Source organism: Scyliorhinus canicula, chromosome 3 (assembly GCF_902713615.1).
Source record: "Scyliorhinus canicula chromosome 3, sScyCan1.1, whole genome shotgun sequence".
Lineage (NCBI taxonomy): Eukaryota > Metazoa > Chordata > Chondrichthyes > Carcharhiniformes > Scyliorhinidae > Scyliorhinus > Scyliorhinus canicula.
This window is the reverse complement of record NC_052148.1, coordinates 125,551,351-125,571,101: the sequence shown is the minus strand read 5'-3', so window position 1 is coordinate 125,571,101 and position 19,751 is coordinate 125,551,351. Positions and strand designations below refer to the sequence as shown.

General features: G+C 50.0%; 2 protein-coding genes across 4 annotated transcripts in view; one reads left to right on the top strand and one right to left on the bottom strand.

Moving 5' to 3' along the window:
* The window catches only part of commd8 (COMM domain containing 8), a 37,020-nt gene extending 36,602 nt beyond the window's left edge, over window positions 1–418 (bottom strand). Inside the window, exon 1 of one of the 2 annotated variants that reach the window (XM_038791271.1) lies at window positions 164–418. In XM_038791271.1, the coding sequence (XP_038647199.1) occupies window positions 164–208 (45 nt within the window). In that variant the 5' untranslated portion in view covers window positions 209–418. The remainder of the gene's footprint in view (window positions 1–163) is intronic. The other variant, XM_038791269.1, reaches the window with a different exon arrangement.
* LOC119962941 (probable phospholipid-transporting ATPase VD) overlaps window positions 378–19,751 on the top strand; it is a 363,410-nt gene continuing 344,036 nt past the window's right edge. The window contains exon 1 of one of the 2 annotated variants that reach the window (XM_038791265.1): window positions 378–510. The gene's annotated coding sequence lies outside the window, so the exon portion shown is untranslated. The remainder of the gene's footprint in view (window positions 511–19,751) is intronic. The other variant, XM_038791266.1, reaches the window with a different exon arrangement.

Below are 19,751 nucleotides of genomic sequence, written 5' to 3'. Positions count from 1 at the left end.
GCACTCGAGGGCGGCCCGGATACAAGACAGACCCGCTGGCGTCACTCTCGGCAGCAACGGTGGGAAATACCGAGGCTTCAGCTGCGGCCTCAACCCGCCACGCTCGGCTTTCATCAGCTAGTGCGGGGGAGCCTTTGCCCACCTCCCGGCCTACGGCACTTACCCTGGAGCAGTCCTCCGCCTCCAGCCTCGCCAGTAACGGCAGCATGGCCGCGAGCTCCGCTCTCGTGCCCTCCGCGCGCTCGGCCGTTGGGCTGCCCGCCGCCGCTCTCAACTTGGCCTCAGCTCTAGTCACCGGGAGCGACTGAGGGAAATGTCAGTCAAGCACCTCCTCCCACCTGACCACCACCGCCAACCACAACAACGTGACTTCACATGGGAGCCTCATCTGACTGGATGTCGGGTCGGGGAAGAGGATCAATTGCTGCTCTTCTCTCTCCGGGGCTCGAACGCCAGTTGACCAACACTCAACGGGAAGATTCAGACATGAAGAGTCACCACCTGCAAAAGGTACCAGTGTTGCTGCCGTGTCATTGAGCTGTAATCCAGCAAGGGCCTGTGCTTTCAGGAGAAAATGAGATAGATTTGGATAATAAATGAAACAAAGTAAAACAGTGCCGTGTGTAGTATGCCCCAAACAAGGGTCTTTGCTCTTGTTTCTAATTTTCTACCAACAAACCTTTCCCCCATCAAAAATCATTACATTGGCTTACTCATATTGCCGTTAAATTCTGTCCTTTCCTGTTCCACACTGCTTGTGTTCAGCTGCATCACTACATTTCTCTATTATCTTGACTTTTGTCTTTCGATTCCTTCATCGGAACACTTCCCCTTCTGCCAGTTTAAAGCCCTATCCACAACCATAGTTATTCATCAGGATACTGGTCCCATACGGTTTAACTTTAGCTCACCCACAAAATGCATTCCTCGAATAACAGGAAGGCAGGGTTAAAAAGGAAGGGTGGAACTTAAAACCACATCAATCACCGGAGAAAAGTTAAAAGTAAAAACTAATGAGACTAAATGCTGACAGGTCCCTTGGACCTAATGGCCTGCATCTTAAAGGAAGCAATTTAGAGATAGTCGATGCATTGGATTGGATTTGTTTATTGTCACGTCTACCGAGGTACAGTGAAAAGTATTTTTCTGCAAGCAGCTCAACAGATCATTCAGTACATGGAAGAAAAGGGAATTAAACAAAATTCAAGAAAATACATGAGAATACATAATAGGGCAACACAAGATATACAATGTAACTACATACGCATTGGCATCGGTTGAAGCATACAGGGTGTAGTGTTAATGAGGTCAGTCAATAAGAGGGTCATTTAGGAGTCTGGTGACAGTGGGGAAGAAGCTGTTTTTGAGTCTGTTCGTGTGTGTTCTCAGACTTCTGAATCTCCTGCCCGATGGAAGAAGTTGGAAAAGTGAGTAAGCCGGGTGGGAGGGATCCTTGATTATGCTGCCCGCTTTCCCCCGGCAGCGAGAGGTGTAGATGGAGTCCATGGATGGGAGGCAGGTTCGTGTGATGGACTGGGCGGTATTCACAACTCTCTGAAGTTCCTTGCGGTCCTGGGCCAAGCAGTTGCCATACCAGGCTGTGATGCAGCCCGATAGGATGCTTTCTATAGTGCATCTGTAAAAGTTGGTACGGGTTAATGTGGACATGCCGAATTTCCTTAGTTTCCTGAGGAAGTATAGGCGCTGTTGTGCTTTCTTGGTGATAGCGTCGACGTGAGTGGACCAGGACAGATTTTTGGTGATGTGCACCCCTAGGAATTTGAAACTGCTAACCATCTCCACCTCGGCCCCGTTGATGCTGACAGGGGTGTGTACAGTACTTTGCTTCCTGAAGTCGATGACCAGCTCTTTAGTTTTGCTGGCATTGAGAGAGAGATTGTTGTTGTTATACCACTCCACTAGGTTCTCTATCTCCCTTCTGTATTCGGACTCGTCGTTATTCGAGATCCGGCCCACTATGGTCGTATCATCAGCAAACTTGTAGATGGAGTTGAAACCAAGTTTTGCCACGCAGTCGTGTGTGTACAGGGAGTAGAGTAGGGGGCTAAGTACGCAGCCTTGCGGGGCACCGGTATTGGGGACTATTGTGGAGGAGGTGTTGGTGTTCATTCTTACTGATTGTGGTCTGTTGGTCAGACAGTCAAGGATCCAGTTGCAGAGTGGAGAGCCAAGTCCTAGGTTTTGGAACTTTGATATGAGCTTGGCTGGGATTATGGTGTTGAAGGCGGAGCTATAGTCAATAAATAGGAGTCTGATGTAGGAGTCCTTGTTTTCGAGATGCTCTAGGGATGAGTGTAGGGCCAGGGAAATGGCGTCTGATGTGGACCGGTTGCGATGGTATGCGAATTGAAGTGGGTCAAGGCGTTCCGGGAGTATGGAGGTGATGCGCTTCATGATCAGCCTCTCGAAGCACTTCATTACAACTGACGTCAGGGCCACGACGGTAGTCATTAAGGCATGTTGCCTGGTTCTTCTTTGGTACCGGTATGATGGTGGTCTTCTTGAAGCAGGTGGGGACCTCGGAGTGGAGTAGGGATAGGTTAAAGATGTCTGTGAATACCTCTGCCAGCTGGTATACGCAGGCTCTGAGTGCACGACCAGGGATCCCATCCGGGCTCATCGCTTTCCGTCGGTTCACTTTCAGGAAGGCCGATCTGACTTTGGAAACTGTGATGGTGGGTATGGGTGAATTATGGGCTGCTGGGGCACTCGACAGCAGATTGTTGGGTACCTGCTCAAACTGAGCATAGAATGCATTAAGTTCATCGGGGAGGGGTGCGCTGCTGCCAGAGATACTGCTCGGCTTCGCTTTGTAGCCCATTATGTTGTTTAGTCCTTGCCACAACCGCTGAGAGTCTGTCTGTGACTCTAGCTTAGTTTAATATTCTCTCTTGGCATCTCGGATGGCTTTGCGGAAGTCGTACCTGGATTTCTTGTATAGGACAGGGTCATCTGCCTTGAACGCCTCAGATCTGTCCTTCAGTAGGGAGTCAATCTCGCGGTTGAGCCATGGTTTCCGGTTGGGGAACGTATGTACTGCTTTCTTTGGCACGCAGTCGTCCACACATTTGCTGATGAAGTCTGTGACGATGGTGGCATACTCATTTAAGTTAGTCGCTGAGTTCTTAAATATGGACCAATCCACTGTCTCTTAGCAGTCACGTAAGAGCTGTTCTGTCTCCTCGGACCAGCACTGCACAACCTTCTTAGCTGGATTCTCCTGCTTGAGTTTCTGCTTGTAAGCTGGGAGAAGGAGCACAGTCTAAAGGTCTGATTTCCCACGGTGCGGTCGGGGGATGGAACGGTAGGTGCCCTTCATTTTTGAGTAGCAGTGGTCAAGAGTGTTGTCGCTCCTGGTGGGACAGGAGATATGCTGGTGGAATTTTGGCAGTACACTCTTGAGGTTGGCTTTGTTGAAGTCTCTGGCCACAATGAACAAGGCCTCCGGGTGATCTGTTTCATAGTTGTTTATGACTGTGTACAGTTCATCCAGCGCCTTTCTCACTTCTGCCTGGGGTGGGATGTAGACCGCTGTGATAATGGCTGAAGTGAACTCACGTGGAAGATAGTATGGGCGGCACTTTACGGTCAAGTATTCCAGGTCTGGGGAGCAGTAGGTCGCCAGGGTCACCACATCCAAGCACCAGGAGGAGTTGATGAGGAGGCAAACCCCTCCACCCTTCGCTTTGCCTGAAGATGCCTTGCGGTCCGCCCGGTGAATAGAGAAGCCTTCAGGCTGTATGGCACAGTCCGGTGAGGCGGGGGTGAGCCATTTCTCTGTGAAACAGAGCACACAACAGTCTCTTACTTCCCTCTGAGAGGTAAGTCTGGCGTTAAGTTCATCTAGCTTGTTTTCAATCGCTTGGACGTTTGCCAGGAGTATGCTGGGGAGAGGGGTCTTGAAACCGCGTTGCTTCAGTCTAACCTGCAGACCGCTGCGTTTCCCTCGCTTCCTCGGTCGCCGGCTGCTGCTGGATGATCCTGGGATCCGATGGGAGACGTCAGCCCTTGTGGAAGGTAGGTGGTTGCGTCTGGCGGGTTCCAGGGCGTTAGCGAGGTCCAGGGCCCTGTTTACGTTTCCGGGGTCGCGTCTGGCAGGGTCCCGGGTGCTGGTTGAGGTAGAGGAGTTTCTGGGGGGGCGGGTTTGCGATCCGGATGGGTCCTGGCGTTCTGCGGGCGCGGGAATACCTTGCAGCGTTTTCGGGTCCTCACGCGCGGTCTCCGTTGTTTCTGGGGTCCTGGGTCGTGGGTCGTGGGCCGGGGCTTCCTGGGGCAGGTTGGGCTAGGTCCCATGGTCTGTTCCCTCCCTGGGTGCTCCTGGGGTCGGATCTTGAAGTCGGCACGGTGGGGCCTCCATGTGGATTTTTCTTTCTTCCATCACCAGGTAGGTCGGGTTGCTGGGCGGGCCTCTCCGGGTCGGGTCGCTGGGTGGGTCTCTCGGGGTCGCGTTGGGCTGGGTCTTGCTGTCGGGGGTCGGGTCGGGAGCTCCGGGGACTAGGCCGGGCGATCCGGGGGCTGGCGTCGGTAGTTAGGCCGGGTTTGGAGCTTCGAGGCCCGGGTCGGCTCCAAATTGAGGCCAGCTTTAATTGGCTTTAATCTTACAAAATTCCCTAAATTCTGGAAAGGTCTGTGGATTGGAATACAAATGTACCACTTTTGTTCAAAAAAAGAGCTAGAATACAACAAACTATAGGTCAGTTAATACATCTTTCATTGGGAAATGCTGGGGAAGCATGGTGGCGCAGTGGTTGGCTTTGCTGCCTCATGGCACTGAGGACCCGGGTTCGATCCCAGCCCCGGGTCACTGTCGGTGTGGAGTTTGCATATTCTCCCCATGTCTGTGTGGGTCGCACCCCAAAACGATGTGCAGATGAGGAGCGTAGACAGAGTGGATAATCAGAGGCTTTTCCCCAGGGTAGAGGGGTCAATTACTAGGGGGCATAGGTTTAAGGTGCAAGGGGCAAGGTTTAGAAGAGATGTACGAGGCAAGGTTTTTTACACAGAGGGTAGTGGGTGCCTGGAACGTGCTGCCGGAGGAGGTGGTGGAAACAGGGACGATAGTGACATTTAAGGGGCATCTTGACAAATACATGAATAGGATGGGAATAGAGGGATACGGACCCAGGAAGTGTAGAAGATTTTAGTTTAGATGGGCAGCATGGTCGGCACGGGCTTGGAGGGCCGAAGGGCCTGTTCCGCTGCTGTACGTTTCTTTGTTCTTCTTTAATAGGTGGATTGGCCACACTAAATGCCCCTTAATTGGAAAAAAAGAATTGGGTACTCTAAATTTATACAAAAAAAATGTAAAAATTAATTGGGAAATGCTAAAATCCATTATTAAGCAGGTAATAGCAGGACATTTAGAAAATCATAATATAATCAACTAGAGTTAATATAGTTTTATAAAGGGCAAATGTTTTTGACAAACTTATTCGAGTTCTTTGAGGATGTAACAAGCAGTGTATAAGGGAGAACCAGTAGATGTAATATATTTGGATTTTGCAAAGGACGTTCAATAAGGTGCCACATAAAAGATTGCTGTAGAAGATGAGGAGTCACGGTGTTGGGGTGAAATGTTGACAAAGAGAGAGAGGGTCGACTAACTAAGAGGAAACAGAGTAAGGATAAATGGGTCATTTTCAGATTGGCAAACTAATAACTAGTGGACTGCCATGGCAATCAGGACTGGGGCCTCAACTATTTATGATCTACATTAATGACTTGGATGAAGGGACCAATTGTATTGTAGCCAAATTTGCTGACAACACCAAGAAATATATTAAAGAGCAAGTCGTGAGGATACCAAGAGTCTGCAAATGCACAGACGTTGGTTGGGAAAATGTAGGGTTGTCCACTTTGTCAGGAAGAATAGAAAAGCAGAACCAAATGAGGCCTACATCCCCCACAAACCCCAAAACTAAAAAGGTCGCACAGGAGCACGCCCACCAAAATGCTGGCTGCTTTGCAGCTAATTGAAGCTGGGAGCACGGGAAGGAGCCAGCATCTCTGTAGTCCCAGCAGTGGCAGGTTCAAGCGGTGGCCATTGATGGGATTACAGGAAATCTCTGAACAAGAGGAAGTTATGGTGCCCAACTTCAAGGTAAGTCCGGGGTATTGTCGAGGCATGGCTGGCAGGCCCGAGTGAGAAGAGATGAAGAAGGTGGGGGAGCAGTTTGAGAGATTACTGGCCGGGGTTCCTTTTTGCTTTCCCCACTTGAATGGCATCCTGCAGTATGAGGCCATGGGATATAATTTCTACTCTATTATTTCTTCCAATGAGTTAATGAATGTACCCTTTACACAGTTGCAGCAGAGTTTCTCTCTCCTCCTGAAGGCTTTGATTTCTGTTGGTATTTTTCCACATGTGCTAGTTGCCTTTCAGTATGCCATTCCAGTCATTAATTTTGAATGTATGAGCCTGGGTGGTGACGAGTTAGTTGACTGTAAATAGCATGAATGAAATGATTGAAAATCGCTTATTGTCACGAGTAGGCTTCAATGAAGTTACTGTGAAAAGCCCCTAGTCGCACATTGCGGCGCCTGTTCGGGAGGCTGGTACGGGAATTGAACCGTGCTGCTGGCCTGCCTTGGACTGCTTTAAAAGCCAGCGATTTAGTCCCTCTCATACAAACTGATCCTGCCCTAAGATAGCAACCAAATGTGCATTTTCAAGTGTATGCCACTAGATAGAGATCAGGAGCAGAAACTTTATTTGATTTTCTCTTTAGTTCATTGGTATTAAACCTAATTGTACCTCTATGCTATCCTGGGGGGAGGGGGGGGGGGGGGGGAGTGGGGGGAGTGGGGGGAGTGGGGGGGAGAAGGGATGAGTGAAGAGGTAAAGGACAAAGAAGAAGTTAAAGAAAACATTGAACTTTCCAAAGCACTGAAATTCTAGGAAGACTGGGAATCCAACTTCTAAAAAACTTTAATAACATTCTGAATGGAAAGCTGTTCCTTACGCTTAAGACAATGAAGGTTCAAGTTAAAGCCTAGAAATAATAACCATTTTGGAAGAAATTGGTTGAAAATTTTAACAGGGTGAAGGTTGTGCTAAGGAAATAGTAAAGTAGGAGATGAGAATAAAGTAAATGTTTTCCTCACCACAGTGGGGCCAGATGCTTTTGAGGTCATGTCTAACCAGTGTCGCAGTTGAGACTCCTGTACCATGGACTAATCTGAAATTAATGAGATTCCGGACTCCTATTAGGGAGGTGGTGGCGCAGTGGTATTGCTGCTGGACAGTAATCGAGAGACCCAGGGTAATCCTCTGGATACCCGGGTTTGAATCCCACCACAGACAATGGTGGAATTTAAACTCATTAGAACATCGTCTAATGATGATCATGAAATCATTGTCAATTGTTGTAAAAACCCATTTGGTTCACTAATGCCCTTTAGGGAAGGAAACCTGCCTTCCTTACCTGGTCTGGCAGTGTAGTTGATTCTTAAATGGTCGAGCAAGCCACTGAGTTGTTTTCAACTGCTACAAATAAAACACATGGATGAAATCAGAAGGACCATCCGTCATCGACCTTGGCACTGGAAACGATAGCGGCAAACTCAGCTCTGTCGACCTTACAAAGTTCTCCTCACTAACATCTAGGGGACTTGTGCCCTAGAGTTGTGTCCTGAAGTTGGGAGAGCTGTTTCACAGACTAGTGAAACAACAACCTGACATAGTCATACTCATGGAATCATACCTTAAAGATAGTTTCCCAGATACCACTATCACTATTCCTGGGAATGGCCTGTCTCACCGGCAGTCAGACCAAGGAGATGTGGCAGCACAGTGATATAGTCAGGAGCGAATTGTGCAGGGAGTCCTTAACATCAACTCTGAACCCCATGAGTCAAACAAGGGCTAAAAAACCTCCCGCTGATTACTTTGTGACGCCTCCCCTCAGCTGGTGAATCAATACTGCATGTTGAGCACCACTTGGAAGAAACACTGAGGATGGCAAGGATGCAGAAGTGAGTGGCATCTTCAATATCCATCACCAAGAGTGGCTCGGTAGCACCAGTGCTGGCTGGGCCCTAAATTACATAGTTGCTGGACTGGGATTGCTGCAGGTGGTGACGCAACCAACAAGATAGAAAAGCATACTTGGCGGCAGGAAGTCGTGGGGTGGAATGTGGCGCAGTGGTTAGCACTAGGTCTGCTGCGCTGAAGACCCGGGTTCAATTCCCGGAGCTGGGACGCTGTCCGTGTGGAGTTTGCACATTCTCCCCAGGTCTGCGTGGGTTTCACCCCCACAACCCAAAGATGTGCAGGTTAGGTGGATTGGCCACACTAAATGCCCCTTAATTGGAACAAAAAATAATTGGATACTCTAAATTAAAAAACAAAATGTAGGAGGAAGTCGCACGTTGGGTGGCTTCTGCTCGAGGCGTGATTTTTTAAAGTTTAATGCCCAGTCCCAGGGGCAATTTTTCAACGAATAAGTGAAGGAAGTCATAAGGAAGGAGGGGGATGTCCAAAAACTAAAAGAAAGCCATCGTGAAAAAGAGGGCGAGTGAAGGTTCACTGTCAGCTCGGCAACTGGAAACATGGCGGAGGCTGGGTCGTTGGGTGGGGCCGCACTGCTCACGGCGGAAAAGATGAACGAGGTGATGGCTTTGGAATTCGAAAAAGTTTGCAAAGCACATGGAGGTGATGAGGAAGGAGATGATGGCGACATTGAAGGTGCTGGTGTAGGAGGTGCGGGAGCAGGGTGAGAAACTGAAGGGAGTGGAGGAGGGCTTGTCGCAACACAGCGATCAGCTCACCTCGATGGGTGCGGAGCTGCAGAGGGTGGTCGAGGCCAACAAAGGTCTATCCGAAGGTGTGAGAGCCTGAGGCTGACTGAGTACTTTGCCAAGATGTTGGCGCCGCTGTTGGGGGAGGGGGAAGATCCCTCCCGTACAAACTGGATCGGGCTCATCGGTCGTTGAGGCCCAAACCAAAGATGAATGAGCCTCCAAGAGCGGTGATTAGTTGCATCCATAGGTACCATGTGAAGGAGAAGGTACTGAGTTGGGCAAAGCAGAAGAGGGAGGTGCAGTGGGCTGGACCTGGTATATGTATTTACCAGGACTTAACCGTGGCCTTCGGCCGAGTGAAGACGGCACTGTATAACAGCAGTATGTGGTTCGCCGTAGTGTACCCAGTTAAGTTGAGGGTGACCAAGACTTTTATTTCGAGATGGTGGAAGCGTCAGAGGTGTTTGTGAAGGCAGAAGGACTGGAGCAGAAGTGGGAAATGGGACTGAGGATTGATCTTAGACTGAGGGTAGGGGGATGGAAGATTGTATTTGGTTCTATTTTTTATTTCATGTTGTTATGAGTTTAATGGGGTGAAGTTACCTATTTGGATCAGATAGAAGGTGGGATTTTTTGTAATGACGGTTTTCTGGGGTTTGCAAGTTTGCACTGGGTTTGTTTGTTGAAAGGGGATTTCTTTGTTTTCCTGGGAGCAGGTGGGGGGGAAGGAATCGTGGGGAGTGGGGCCCGGGCAGTGGCCTCCGCACTAGCAAGTTCAAGCTGGCTAGTGAACGTGAGTGTGGTGGGGGGAGGGGCTGCGGCCATTGGAGCCTGGTCAAACAGGTTTCATAAGAACTAGGAGCAGGAGTAGGCCATCTGGCCCCACGAGCCTGCTCCACCATTCAATGAGATCATGGCTGATCTTTTGTGGACTCAGCTCCACTTTCCGGCCCGAACACCATAACCCTTAATCCTTTTTTTCTTCAAAAAACTATCTATCTTTACCTTAAAAACATTTAATGAAGGAGCCTCAAATGCTTCATTGGACAAGGAATTCCATAGATTCACAACCCTTTGGGTGAAGAAGTTCCTCCTAAACTCAGTCCTAAATCTACTTCCCCTTATTTTGAGGCTATGCCCCCTAGTTCTGCTTTCACCCGCCAGTGGAAACAACCTGCCCGCATCTATCCTATCTATTCCCTTCATAATTTTAAATGTTTCGATAAGATCCCCCCTCATCCTTGTAAATTCCAACGAGTACAGTCCCAGTCTACTCAACCTCTCCTCGTAATCCAACCCCATCAGCTCTGGGATTAACCTCGTGAATCTCCTCTGCACACCCTCCAGTGCCAGTATGTCCTTTCTCAAGTAAGGAGACCAAAACTGAACACAATACTCCAGGTGTGGCCTCACTAACACCTTATACAATTGCAGCATAACCTCCCTAGTCTTAAACTCCATCCCTCTAGCAATGAAGGACAACATTCCATTTGCCTTCTTAATCACCTGTTGCACCTGTAAACCAACTTTCTGTGACTCATGCACTAGCACACCCAGGTCTCTCTGCACAGCAGCATGCTTTAATATTTTATTGTTTAAATAATAATCCCGTTTGCTGTTATTCCTACCAAAATGGATAACCTCACATTTGTCAACATTGTATTCCATTTGCGAGACCCTAGCCCATTCACTTAACCTATCCAAATCCCTCTGCAGACTTCCAGTATCCTCTGCACTTTTCGCTTTACCACTCATCTTCGTGTCATCTGCAAACTTGGGACACATTACCCTTGGTCCCCAACTCCAAATCATCTATGTAAATTGTGAACAATTGTGGGCCCAACACTGATCCCTGAGGGACACCACTATCTACTGATCGCCAACCAGAGAGGCACCCATTAATCCCCACTCTTTCTATTAATTAACCAATCCTCTATCCATGCTACTACTTTACCCTTAATGCCATGCATCTTTATCTTATGCAGCAGCCTTTTGTGTGGCACCTTGTCAAAAGCTTTCTGGAAATCCAGATATACCACATCCATTGGCTCCCCGTTATCCACTGCACTGGTAATGTCCTTAAAAAATTCCACTAAATTAGTTAGGCACGACCTGCCCTTTATGAACCCATGCTGCGTCTGCCCAATGGGACAATTTCTATCCAGATGCCTCGCTTTTTCTTCCTTGATAGATTCCAGCATCTTCCCTACTACCGAAGTTAAGCTCACTGGCCTATAATTTCCTGCTCTCTGCCTACCTCCTTTTTTAAACAGTGGTGTCACGTTTGCTAATTTCCACATAAATCATCACTAATGCATCTGCAATTTCCCTAGCCACCTCTTTTAGCAACTCTGGGATGCATTCCATCAGGGCCAGGAGACTTGTCTACCTTTAGCCCCATTAGCTTGCCCATCACTACCTCCTTAGTGATAACAATCCTCTCAAGGTCATCACCTGTCATAACCTAATTTCTATCAGTCACTGGCATGTTATTTGTGTCTTTCACTGTGAAGACCGATCCAAAAAACCTGTTCAGTTCCTCAGCCATTTCCTCATCTCCCATTATTAAAACTCCCTGCTCATCCTCTAAAGGACCAATATTTACCTTAGCCACTCTTTTGTGCTTTATATATTTGTAAAAACTTTTGCTGTCTGCTTTTATATTCTGAGCAAGTTTACTCTCATACTCTATCTTACTCTTCTTTATAGCTTTTTTAGTAGCTTTCTGTTGCCCCTTAAATATTTCCCAGTCCTCTAGTCTCCCACCAATCTTTGCCACTTTGTATGCTCTTTCCTTCAATTTGATACTCTCCCTTATTTCCTTAGATATCCACGGTCAATTTTCCCTCTTTCTACCGTCCTTCCTTTTTGTTGGTATAAACCTTTGCTGAGCACTGTGAAAAATCGCTTGGAAGGTTCTCCACTGTTCCTCAACTGTTCCACCATAAAGTCTTTGCTCCCAGTCTACCTTAGCTAGTTCTTCTCTCATCCCATTGTAATCTCCTTTGTTTAAACACAAAACACTAGTATTTGATTTTACCTTCTCACCCTCCATCTGTATTTTAAATTCCACCATATTGTGATCGCTCCTTCCGAGAGGATCCCTAACTATGAGATCATGAATCAATCCTGTCTCATTACACAGGACAAGATCTAGGACCGCTTGTTCCCTCGTAGGTTCCATTACATACTGTTCTAGGAAGCTATCGTGGATACATTCTATAAACTCCTCCTCAAGGTTGCCTTGACCGACCTGGTTAAACCAATTGACATGTAAATTAAAATCCCCCATGATAACTGCTGTACCATTTCTACATGCATCAGTTATCTCTTTGTTTATTGCCTGCCCCACCATAACGTTGCTATTTGGTGGCCGATAGACTACTCCTATCACTGACTTTTTCGCCTTACTATTCCTGATTTCCACCCAAATGGATTCAACCTTATCCTCCATAGCACTGATATCATCTCTAACTATTGCCCGGATGTCATCCTTACATAACAGAGCTACACCACCTCCCTTACCATCCACTCTGTCCTTCCGAATAGTTTGATACCCTCGGATATTTAACTCCTAATCGTGACCATCCTTTAACCATGTTTCAGTAATGGCCACTAAATCGTAGTCATTCACGATGATTTGCGCCATCAACTCATTTACTTTATTCCAAATACTACGAGCATTCAGGTAAAGTACACTTATGTTGTTTTTTTAAATCTCTGTTTTGAATCTTAACATCTCCAGTTTTACACCTTTTAGTATTACTGGACCTATTCACTGAGCTCCCCTCAGTCACTGTACCTTGTACTGTCGCCCTTTTTGATTTTTGACTATGTCTTCTCTGTCTTGCACTTTCCCCCTTACTTCCTTTTGCTTCTGTCCCTGTTTTACTACCTTCCAACTTCCTGCATCGGTTCCCATCCCCCTGCCACATTAGTTTAAACCCTCCCCAACAGCTCTAGCAAACACCCCCCCTAGGACATCGGTTCCAGTCCTGCCCAGGTGCAGACCGTCCGGTTTGTACTGGTCCCACCTCCCCCAGAACCGGTCCCAATGCCCCAGGAATTTGAATCCCTCCCTCTTGCACCATCTCTCGAGCCACGCATTCATCCTATCTATCCTGACACTCCTACTCTGACTAGCTCGTGGCACTGGTAGCAATCCTGAGATTACTACCTTTGAGTTCCTACTTTTTAGTTTAACTCCTAACTCCCTGAATTCAGCTTGTAGGACCTCATCCCGTTTTGTTACCTATATCGTTGGTGCCTATGTGCACCACGACAGCTGGCTGTTCACCCTCCCGCCCCAGAATGTCCTGCAGCCGCTCCGAGACATCCTTGACCCTTGCACCAGGGAGGCAACATACCATCCTGGAGTCTCGATTGCGTCCACAGAACCGCCTGTCTATTCCCCTTACGATCGAGTCCCCTATCACTATAGCCCTGCCATTTTTCTTCCTGCCCTGCTGCGCAGCAGAGCCAGCCACGGTGCCATGAACCTGGCTTCTGCTACCTTCCCCTGGTGAGCCATCTCCCTCAACAGTATCCAAAGCGGTATATCTGTTTTGCAGGGAGATGACCGCAGGGGACACCTGCACTGCCTTCCTACTCTTGCTCTTTCTTTTGGTCACCCATTTTCTATCTCCCTCATTAATTTTCACCTGCGGCGTGACCAACTCACTAAACGTGCTATCCACGACCTCCTCAGCATCACGGATGCTCCAAAGTGAGTCCATCCGCAGCTCCAGAGCCGTCAAGCGGTCTAACAGGAGCTGCAACTGCAACTGTTCGATGGGCCTAAGAGCTGTGAAAGGTGAAGGGAGTGGACCGATACTGGGTGAGGTGTTTTCGGGAGGAAGTGGATGGGGGGATTCTGGGAGGGGGGGGGGGCTTTGATGATAACAGTGAGACGGGGAGGGCCAGGCCCAGAGGGCAAGGCCCGGAGTTATGATGATGACGGATGCGGGGCCGGGGTGGGGGGTGAGGCGGGGTGGGGGTGGGGGGTGAGGTGGGGGTGGGGGGTGAGGTGGGGTGCGGGTTGAGGCAGGGTAGGGTGGTGAGACGAGGCGGGGTGGTGAGGCGAGGCGGGGGGGTTGAGGTGGGGCAGGGGTGGGCGGTGGGGCGGGGTGGGGGTGAGGCGGGGTGGGGGGGTGGTTGAGGCGGGGGTGGGGGGAGTGTTGAGGCGGGGGTGGGGGGGTGAGAGACCCCCTGTCAGGATAATTATGTGGAGTGTGAGGGGTTTGGGGGGGGCCAGTGAAGTGGTCGAGGGTGTTTGCGCACCCAAAAAGCTTAAAGGCCGATGTCGCCATGCTACAGGAGACTCATCTGAGGGTGAAAGATCAGGTGAGGCTCAGGAAGGGTTGGGTGAGCCAAGTATTTCATTCTGGGTTCGACAGCAGGGCACGGGTGGTAGCGGTTTTGGTCGGTAAGAGAGTAAGGTTCCAGATGGAGAAGGTAGTGGCATACCAGGAGGGTAGATATGTGATAGTAACAGGGGCGTTAGAGGGAGGTCGGTGGCGTTGGCAAGTGTGTATGGCCCTAACTGGGATGATGCAGGGTTTGTGAAGGAGCCATTCCAATGTGTGGGGTGGACCCGTGGAGGTTCTTGCACCCGAGGGAGCGGGAGTATCTGTCTTTCTCCTCGGTTCACAAGGTTTATTCGAGGATAGACTTTTTTGTAGTACGGAAGGTGCTGTTGGCTGGGGCTAGGGGATCAGAGTATTTGGCGATAACGATTTCAGATCAGACGCTGCATTAGGTGCACATGGTCCTGGAGAAGGGGGTAGAGCAGAGACTGTGGTGGAAAATGGATGTGGGGTTGCTTTGGATCAAAGTTTTTGAGAAGATTGGGAGGGTGATTGAGGAGTATGTGGGCTTTAACTGTACAGGGGAAGTATCGCAGGAGATGGTATGGGAGGCCCTGAAGGCGGTAGTGAGAGGGAGAAGTGATATTGTTCAAAGCCAAGGTGGATGAAGAGGAGAGGGAAGAGTGTCAGGCTGATAGATGAGATGTTGGAGGTGGACAGGAGGTACGCGGGGGATGCAGATCCAGCACTTTTGGACAGAAGGAGGGAGCTGGTTATCCACGGGGAAGGCAGTGAGCCAACTGAGACAGGCTAAGGGAGCGATTTATGAGTATGGGGAGAAGGCGGGATGCATGCTGGCAAGCCAACTTCGTAAGGAAATAGCGCCGAGGGAACTTGTCCTGGTGTGGATAGGAAGGGAAAATTGGTGATAGCTCAAGACCAGTTAATAAGAAGTTTGAGAGTGCAGCACAGTGCAGTGGTTAGCACTGCTGCCTCACGGCACCGTGGTCCCAGGTTCGATCCCGACTCTGGCCCACTGTCCGTGTGGAGTTTGCACATTCTCCCCATGTTTGCGTGGATTTCGCCCCCATGTTTGCGTGGATTTCGCCCCCACAACCCAATGATGTGCAGGCTAGGTGGACTGGCCACGCAAAATCTTTTTTCTTTAAACATTTTTTATGCTCCTCCTTTTTCATATTTTCTTCAAAATTTATACCCACCAACAAAATTCAAGAGCGGACTATACGGTCAATGGAAGAGTCCTGGGGAAAATTGATGTACAGAGAGATCTGGGAGTTCAGGTCCATTGTACCCTGAAGGTGGCAACGCAGGTCGATAGAGTGGTCAAGAAGGCATACAGCATGCTTGCCTTCATCGGACGGGGTTTTGAGTACAAGAGTCGGCAGGTCATGTTACAGTTGTATCGGACTTTGGTTAGGCCACATTTGGAATACGGCGTGCAGTTCTGGTCGCCACATTACCAGAAGGATGTGGATGCTTTATAGAGGGTGCAGAGGAGGTTCACCAGGATGTTGCCTGGTATGGAAGGTGCTAGAATTCCAAAAGGTCCCCCCGCGCCGCCAGGGCACAGGGTGGAGAGATTGCTCTCCACCCCAACAGGCCCCGTCTTCGGGCGGTCAACGAGGTGAAGGCTTTAACAGCTGACTCCGCACCCACTTCCAACCCCGGCTGATCCGACACCCCAAATATGGCCCCCAGAGGGCACAGGTCAAATTTCACGTGCAGCACCTTAGAGACCCAAAACAAATGAACGTGGTTTGTGCCCCCCGACTCGATGGGCCGAATGGCCTCTTTCTGCACTGTATGTTCTTTGCTCTAACCTCGTGGCATTTACTCTGCGGAGCACCTCACACCAGAACCCCTCCTCCATACCCCATCCCAACTCTTTCTCCCACTTGCTTTGATCCCTTCCAGCGGTGCCTTCTCCTCTTCCAAAATAGCCCCGTAAACCACCGACACTATCCCCTTCTCCAGTCTCCTGTCGTCAGCACCCCCCTCCAGCAATGTGGAGGCCGGCTCCACCGGGAAGCTCTGTATCTCCTTCTTGGCAAAGTCTCGAACCTGCATGTATCTAAACATTTCCCCCTGCTCCAGCCCATACTTCGCTCCCAGCTCCTTCAATCCTGCAAACTGACCCCCAAGAAACAAAGCTTTTAGTGCCTTAACTCCCTTCTCCTCACACCTCTGAAAATTCCCATCCCACTTCCCTGTCTAATATCTGTGATTCCCCCGAATCGGCATTTCCCTTGACTCTGCCGCAACCTGAAGTGCTGACGAAACTGCCTTCCAAATTCTCAACGTTCGCCACCTAGTAATAATACATCAGGTTCAGAAGACCCAACCCCCCTGACTGCCTTCCTCTCTGTAGCAGCAGCTTTCTAACTCTAGCCACCTTCCCATATGAACGAGGTAATTATTCCTTCAATCTCTCTAAAAAATGCCTTTGGCAGGAAGATCGGCAGGCATTGAAAAATAAACAAACATCGTGGCAACGTGTTCATTTTAATCGCCTCTGCCCGACCCTCCAGCGACAGAGGGAGACCATCCCACCTTGCCAGATCAGCTTTCACCCTCCTCACCAAACAAGAAATGTTGTACCTACGGATCCCCCCCCAATCCCGAGCAACCTGCACACCCAGATATCTAAAGTGAGTTCCTGCCCTATGAAATGGCATTCCCCCCCCCCCCCCCCCGTGCCCCCATCCCCGGCCGAGGCACAACAAAATACTCACTCTTATCTAGATTTAATTTGTACCCTGAGAAAGACCCAAACACCCAAAGCAGCTCCAATATTCCCCCTATTGACACACTCAGTTCCGGCATGTATAACAGCAAATCATCAGCATATAAGGACACCCTATGCTCTACCCCCCCCCCCCCCCATCCCTTTCCATACCCCCCAAACCTCTTAACGTGATGGCCAACTGCTCAATCGCGAGTGCAAACAACAGGGGGGTGGGGACATAGGACATACCTGCCTAGTCCCACGGTGGAGGCAAAAATATCCCGAGCTGACGTTATTTGTGCGGACACTCGCCCTCGGCTACTTATACAGTAGCTTTACCCAGTCCGCAAAAATGGTCCAATCCCAAACCGCCCCAGAACTACCATCAAGTACCCCCATTCAACCCGGTCAAACGCTTTCTCGGCATCCAATGATGCAACTACCTCTGTTTCCTTCCCCTCCTCCGGCGCCATAACCACGTTCAATACCCTCCTAATGTTCAAAAAGAGCTGCCTCCCTCTCACAAACCCCGTCTGATCCTCGTCTATCACCTTTGGGAGGCACTCCTGCAGCCTACCCGCCACTACCTTTGCCAACACCTTTCTGTCCACATTTAAAAGTGATACGGGCCTATATGACCCACACTCCATCGGATCCTTATCCTTCCCAAGCAACAGAGGTCGCCCCAAAGATTGTGATAACACCCCCGTCCCCGTTGCCTCCTCAAACATCCACACCATCAGCGATGCCAGCTTATCCTTGAATTTTTAAAAATAATATTCCATCAGAAACCATCCGGCCCTGCCACCTTCCCCGACTGCATCCTCCCAATCGCATCTTTTTAAAAATAAATTTTGAGTACCTAATTGATTTTTTTCCAATTAAGGGGCAATTTAGCGTGGCCAATCCACCTACCATGCACATCTTTGGGTTGGTGGGGTGAAACCCACGCAAACACAGGGAGAATGTGCAAACTCCACATGCAAAGTGACCCAGAGCTGGGATCGAACCTAGGACCTCGGCGCCGTGGGGCAGCAATGCTAACTGCTGCGCCACCGTGCTGCCCTCTAAATGCTTCTTTTATATCCTGCTCCATTATCGCCCCCACCAATGTAGCCATGTCCCCCTCCCCGAACCTCGGATACTCCAGCCCATCTAGAAATTCCTGCATCTCCCAGTCTTCCCCAGGTGGCTCCGACCTACACAAACTCTCATAAAATTCCTTGAACACCTTATTAACCTGATCCGGAGTCACCACCACCTTCCCTACCCTGTCCCGCACCTGAACAATTTCCCTTGCCAATGCCTCCCTCCGAAGCTGACCCGCTGTGGTGAATGTAATATATGTTAATATATATGTTAATTCACACTTTTGTTGTAAGCGCAGTAGCGCTGCCCTACCAGTAGGGGGTGTAGTGCTGGGAGCACTTAGGAACTTGTACTGGGCTCCACCCTTGGTTCCGCCCACGACTCCTCCCCCTAGTGCAGCTGTATAAGTACCCGTGTCCAGAGTCAGCCTGGGTCACTACGAGTTCATCGACACGTAACAGGCTGGCTCTCCAGTAAGTCGATTAAAGCCTAGATTCATATCGGAAACACGTGTCTGGTGAATTGATGGTTCCATCAATTTAATCGACTTAAGAACAGTAAAGATCGATTATGGAATCGGCCCTCAAGCCTGGACGCCTGGAACTCAACCCGCAGGATGCAGAGGCTAAAGAAATCTTCTCCCACTGGATCCGGTATTCAAGGCCTACCTGGCCGAAGTGAGCACAGCCGAAACTACAGAGGATCAGAAGCTAAGTCTACTGCATGCGAGGGTGAGCCACAGAATCTCGACGCAACTAAACTGGGCCAGTTCATATACTGCGGTGCTCGCAGTTCTCGAAAAAATGTATATAAGGCCCATTAATGAAATTTACGCTCGCCATGTGTTCACGACTCGCCGTCAGCGGCCTACGGAATCACTCGCCGAATTCCTTAGAGAACTTAACAATTTGTCCAATGACTGTAATTACCAAGCGGTTACCGCGGCTGAACACAGGGAATTGGCGGTACGCGATGTTTTTGTAGCCGGCCTCGGGTCTAACTATGTGCGCCAACGACTGCTGGAAAAGGGGGCCCAGGACTTAGAAACGACTGTGGAAGCTGCGACCACGATGGAGGTCTCCTTCCGCAGCCTTAACACGTTCCCCACGGACCCCGCAACCCAATCATGGGCCCCCGACCAGCGACTCCCCCAGGCCTGTGCTACGCGGCCGCCCAGCCACCATGTTGCCCCAGCCAGCCACTATGCTGCTCCAGCCTGCCATTTCTGCAGCCAGAATCAGCACCCGCGGCAGCACTGCCCGGCCCGCAACGCGACCTGCAGCAGCTGCGGGTGAAAAGGGCATTACGCAAGAGTGTGCCTCGCTAAAAGGGCCCCAGCTTCCAACTCCCCAGCGACTCGCAGTAACCGCTCCCCTCACTCGCAGCCCCACGGGGCCCGAAACCCTGCGGCCTATGCCCCAACTCCGCCCCCTCCAGCCACGTGCGATCCATGGGGGCCGCCATCTTGGAAAACCTCCACCATGCAGCCGGCCACGTGCGGCTCATGGGGGCCGCCATCTTCCTCGCCGCCCGCCACGTGCGACTCATGGGGGCCGCCATCTTGGACGCCATCTTCCTCGCCGCCCGCCACGTGCGATCCACGGGCCCGATCGGCATCTCCGCGCTCGGACAACTCAGCGGAGGAATTCGAACTAAAATATGAACTCGGAGGGCAGTCATCACGGGGCCACTCCAGCACAGCTGATCGAGCTGCCGACTACCCGCAACTCAGCGCAATCACCGTGGACCAGTCACGACCAAAGAATCTATGAAACTCGATGGCAGAGGTCCATATCAACGGGTACAAAACGCCATGCCTCTTCGACTCCGGGAGCACAGAGAGCTTC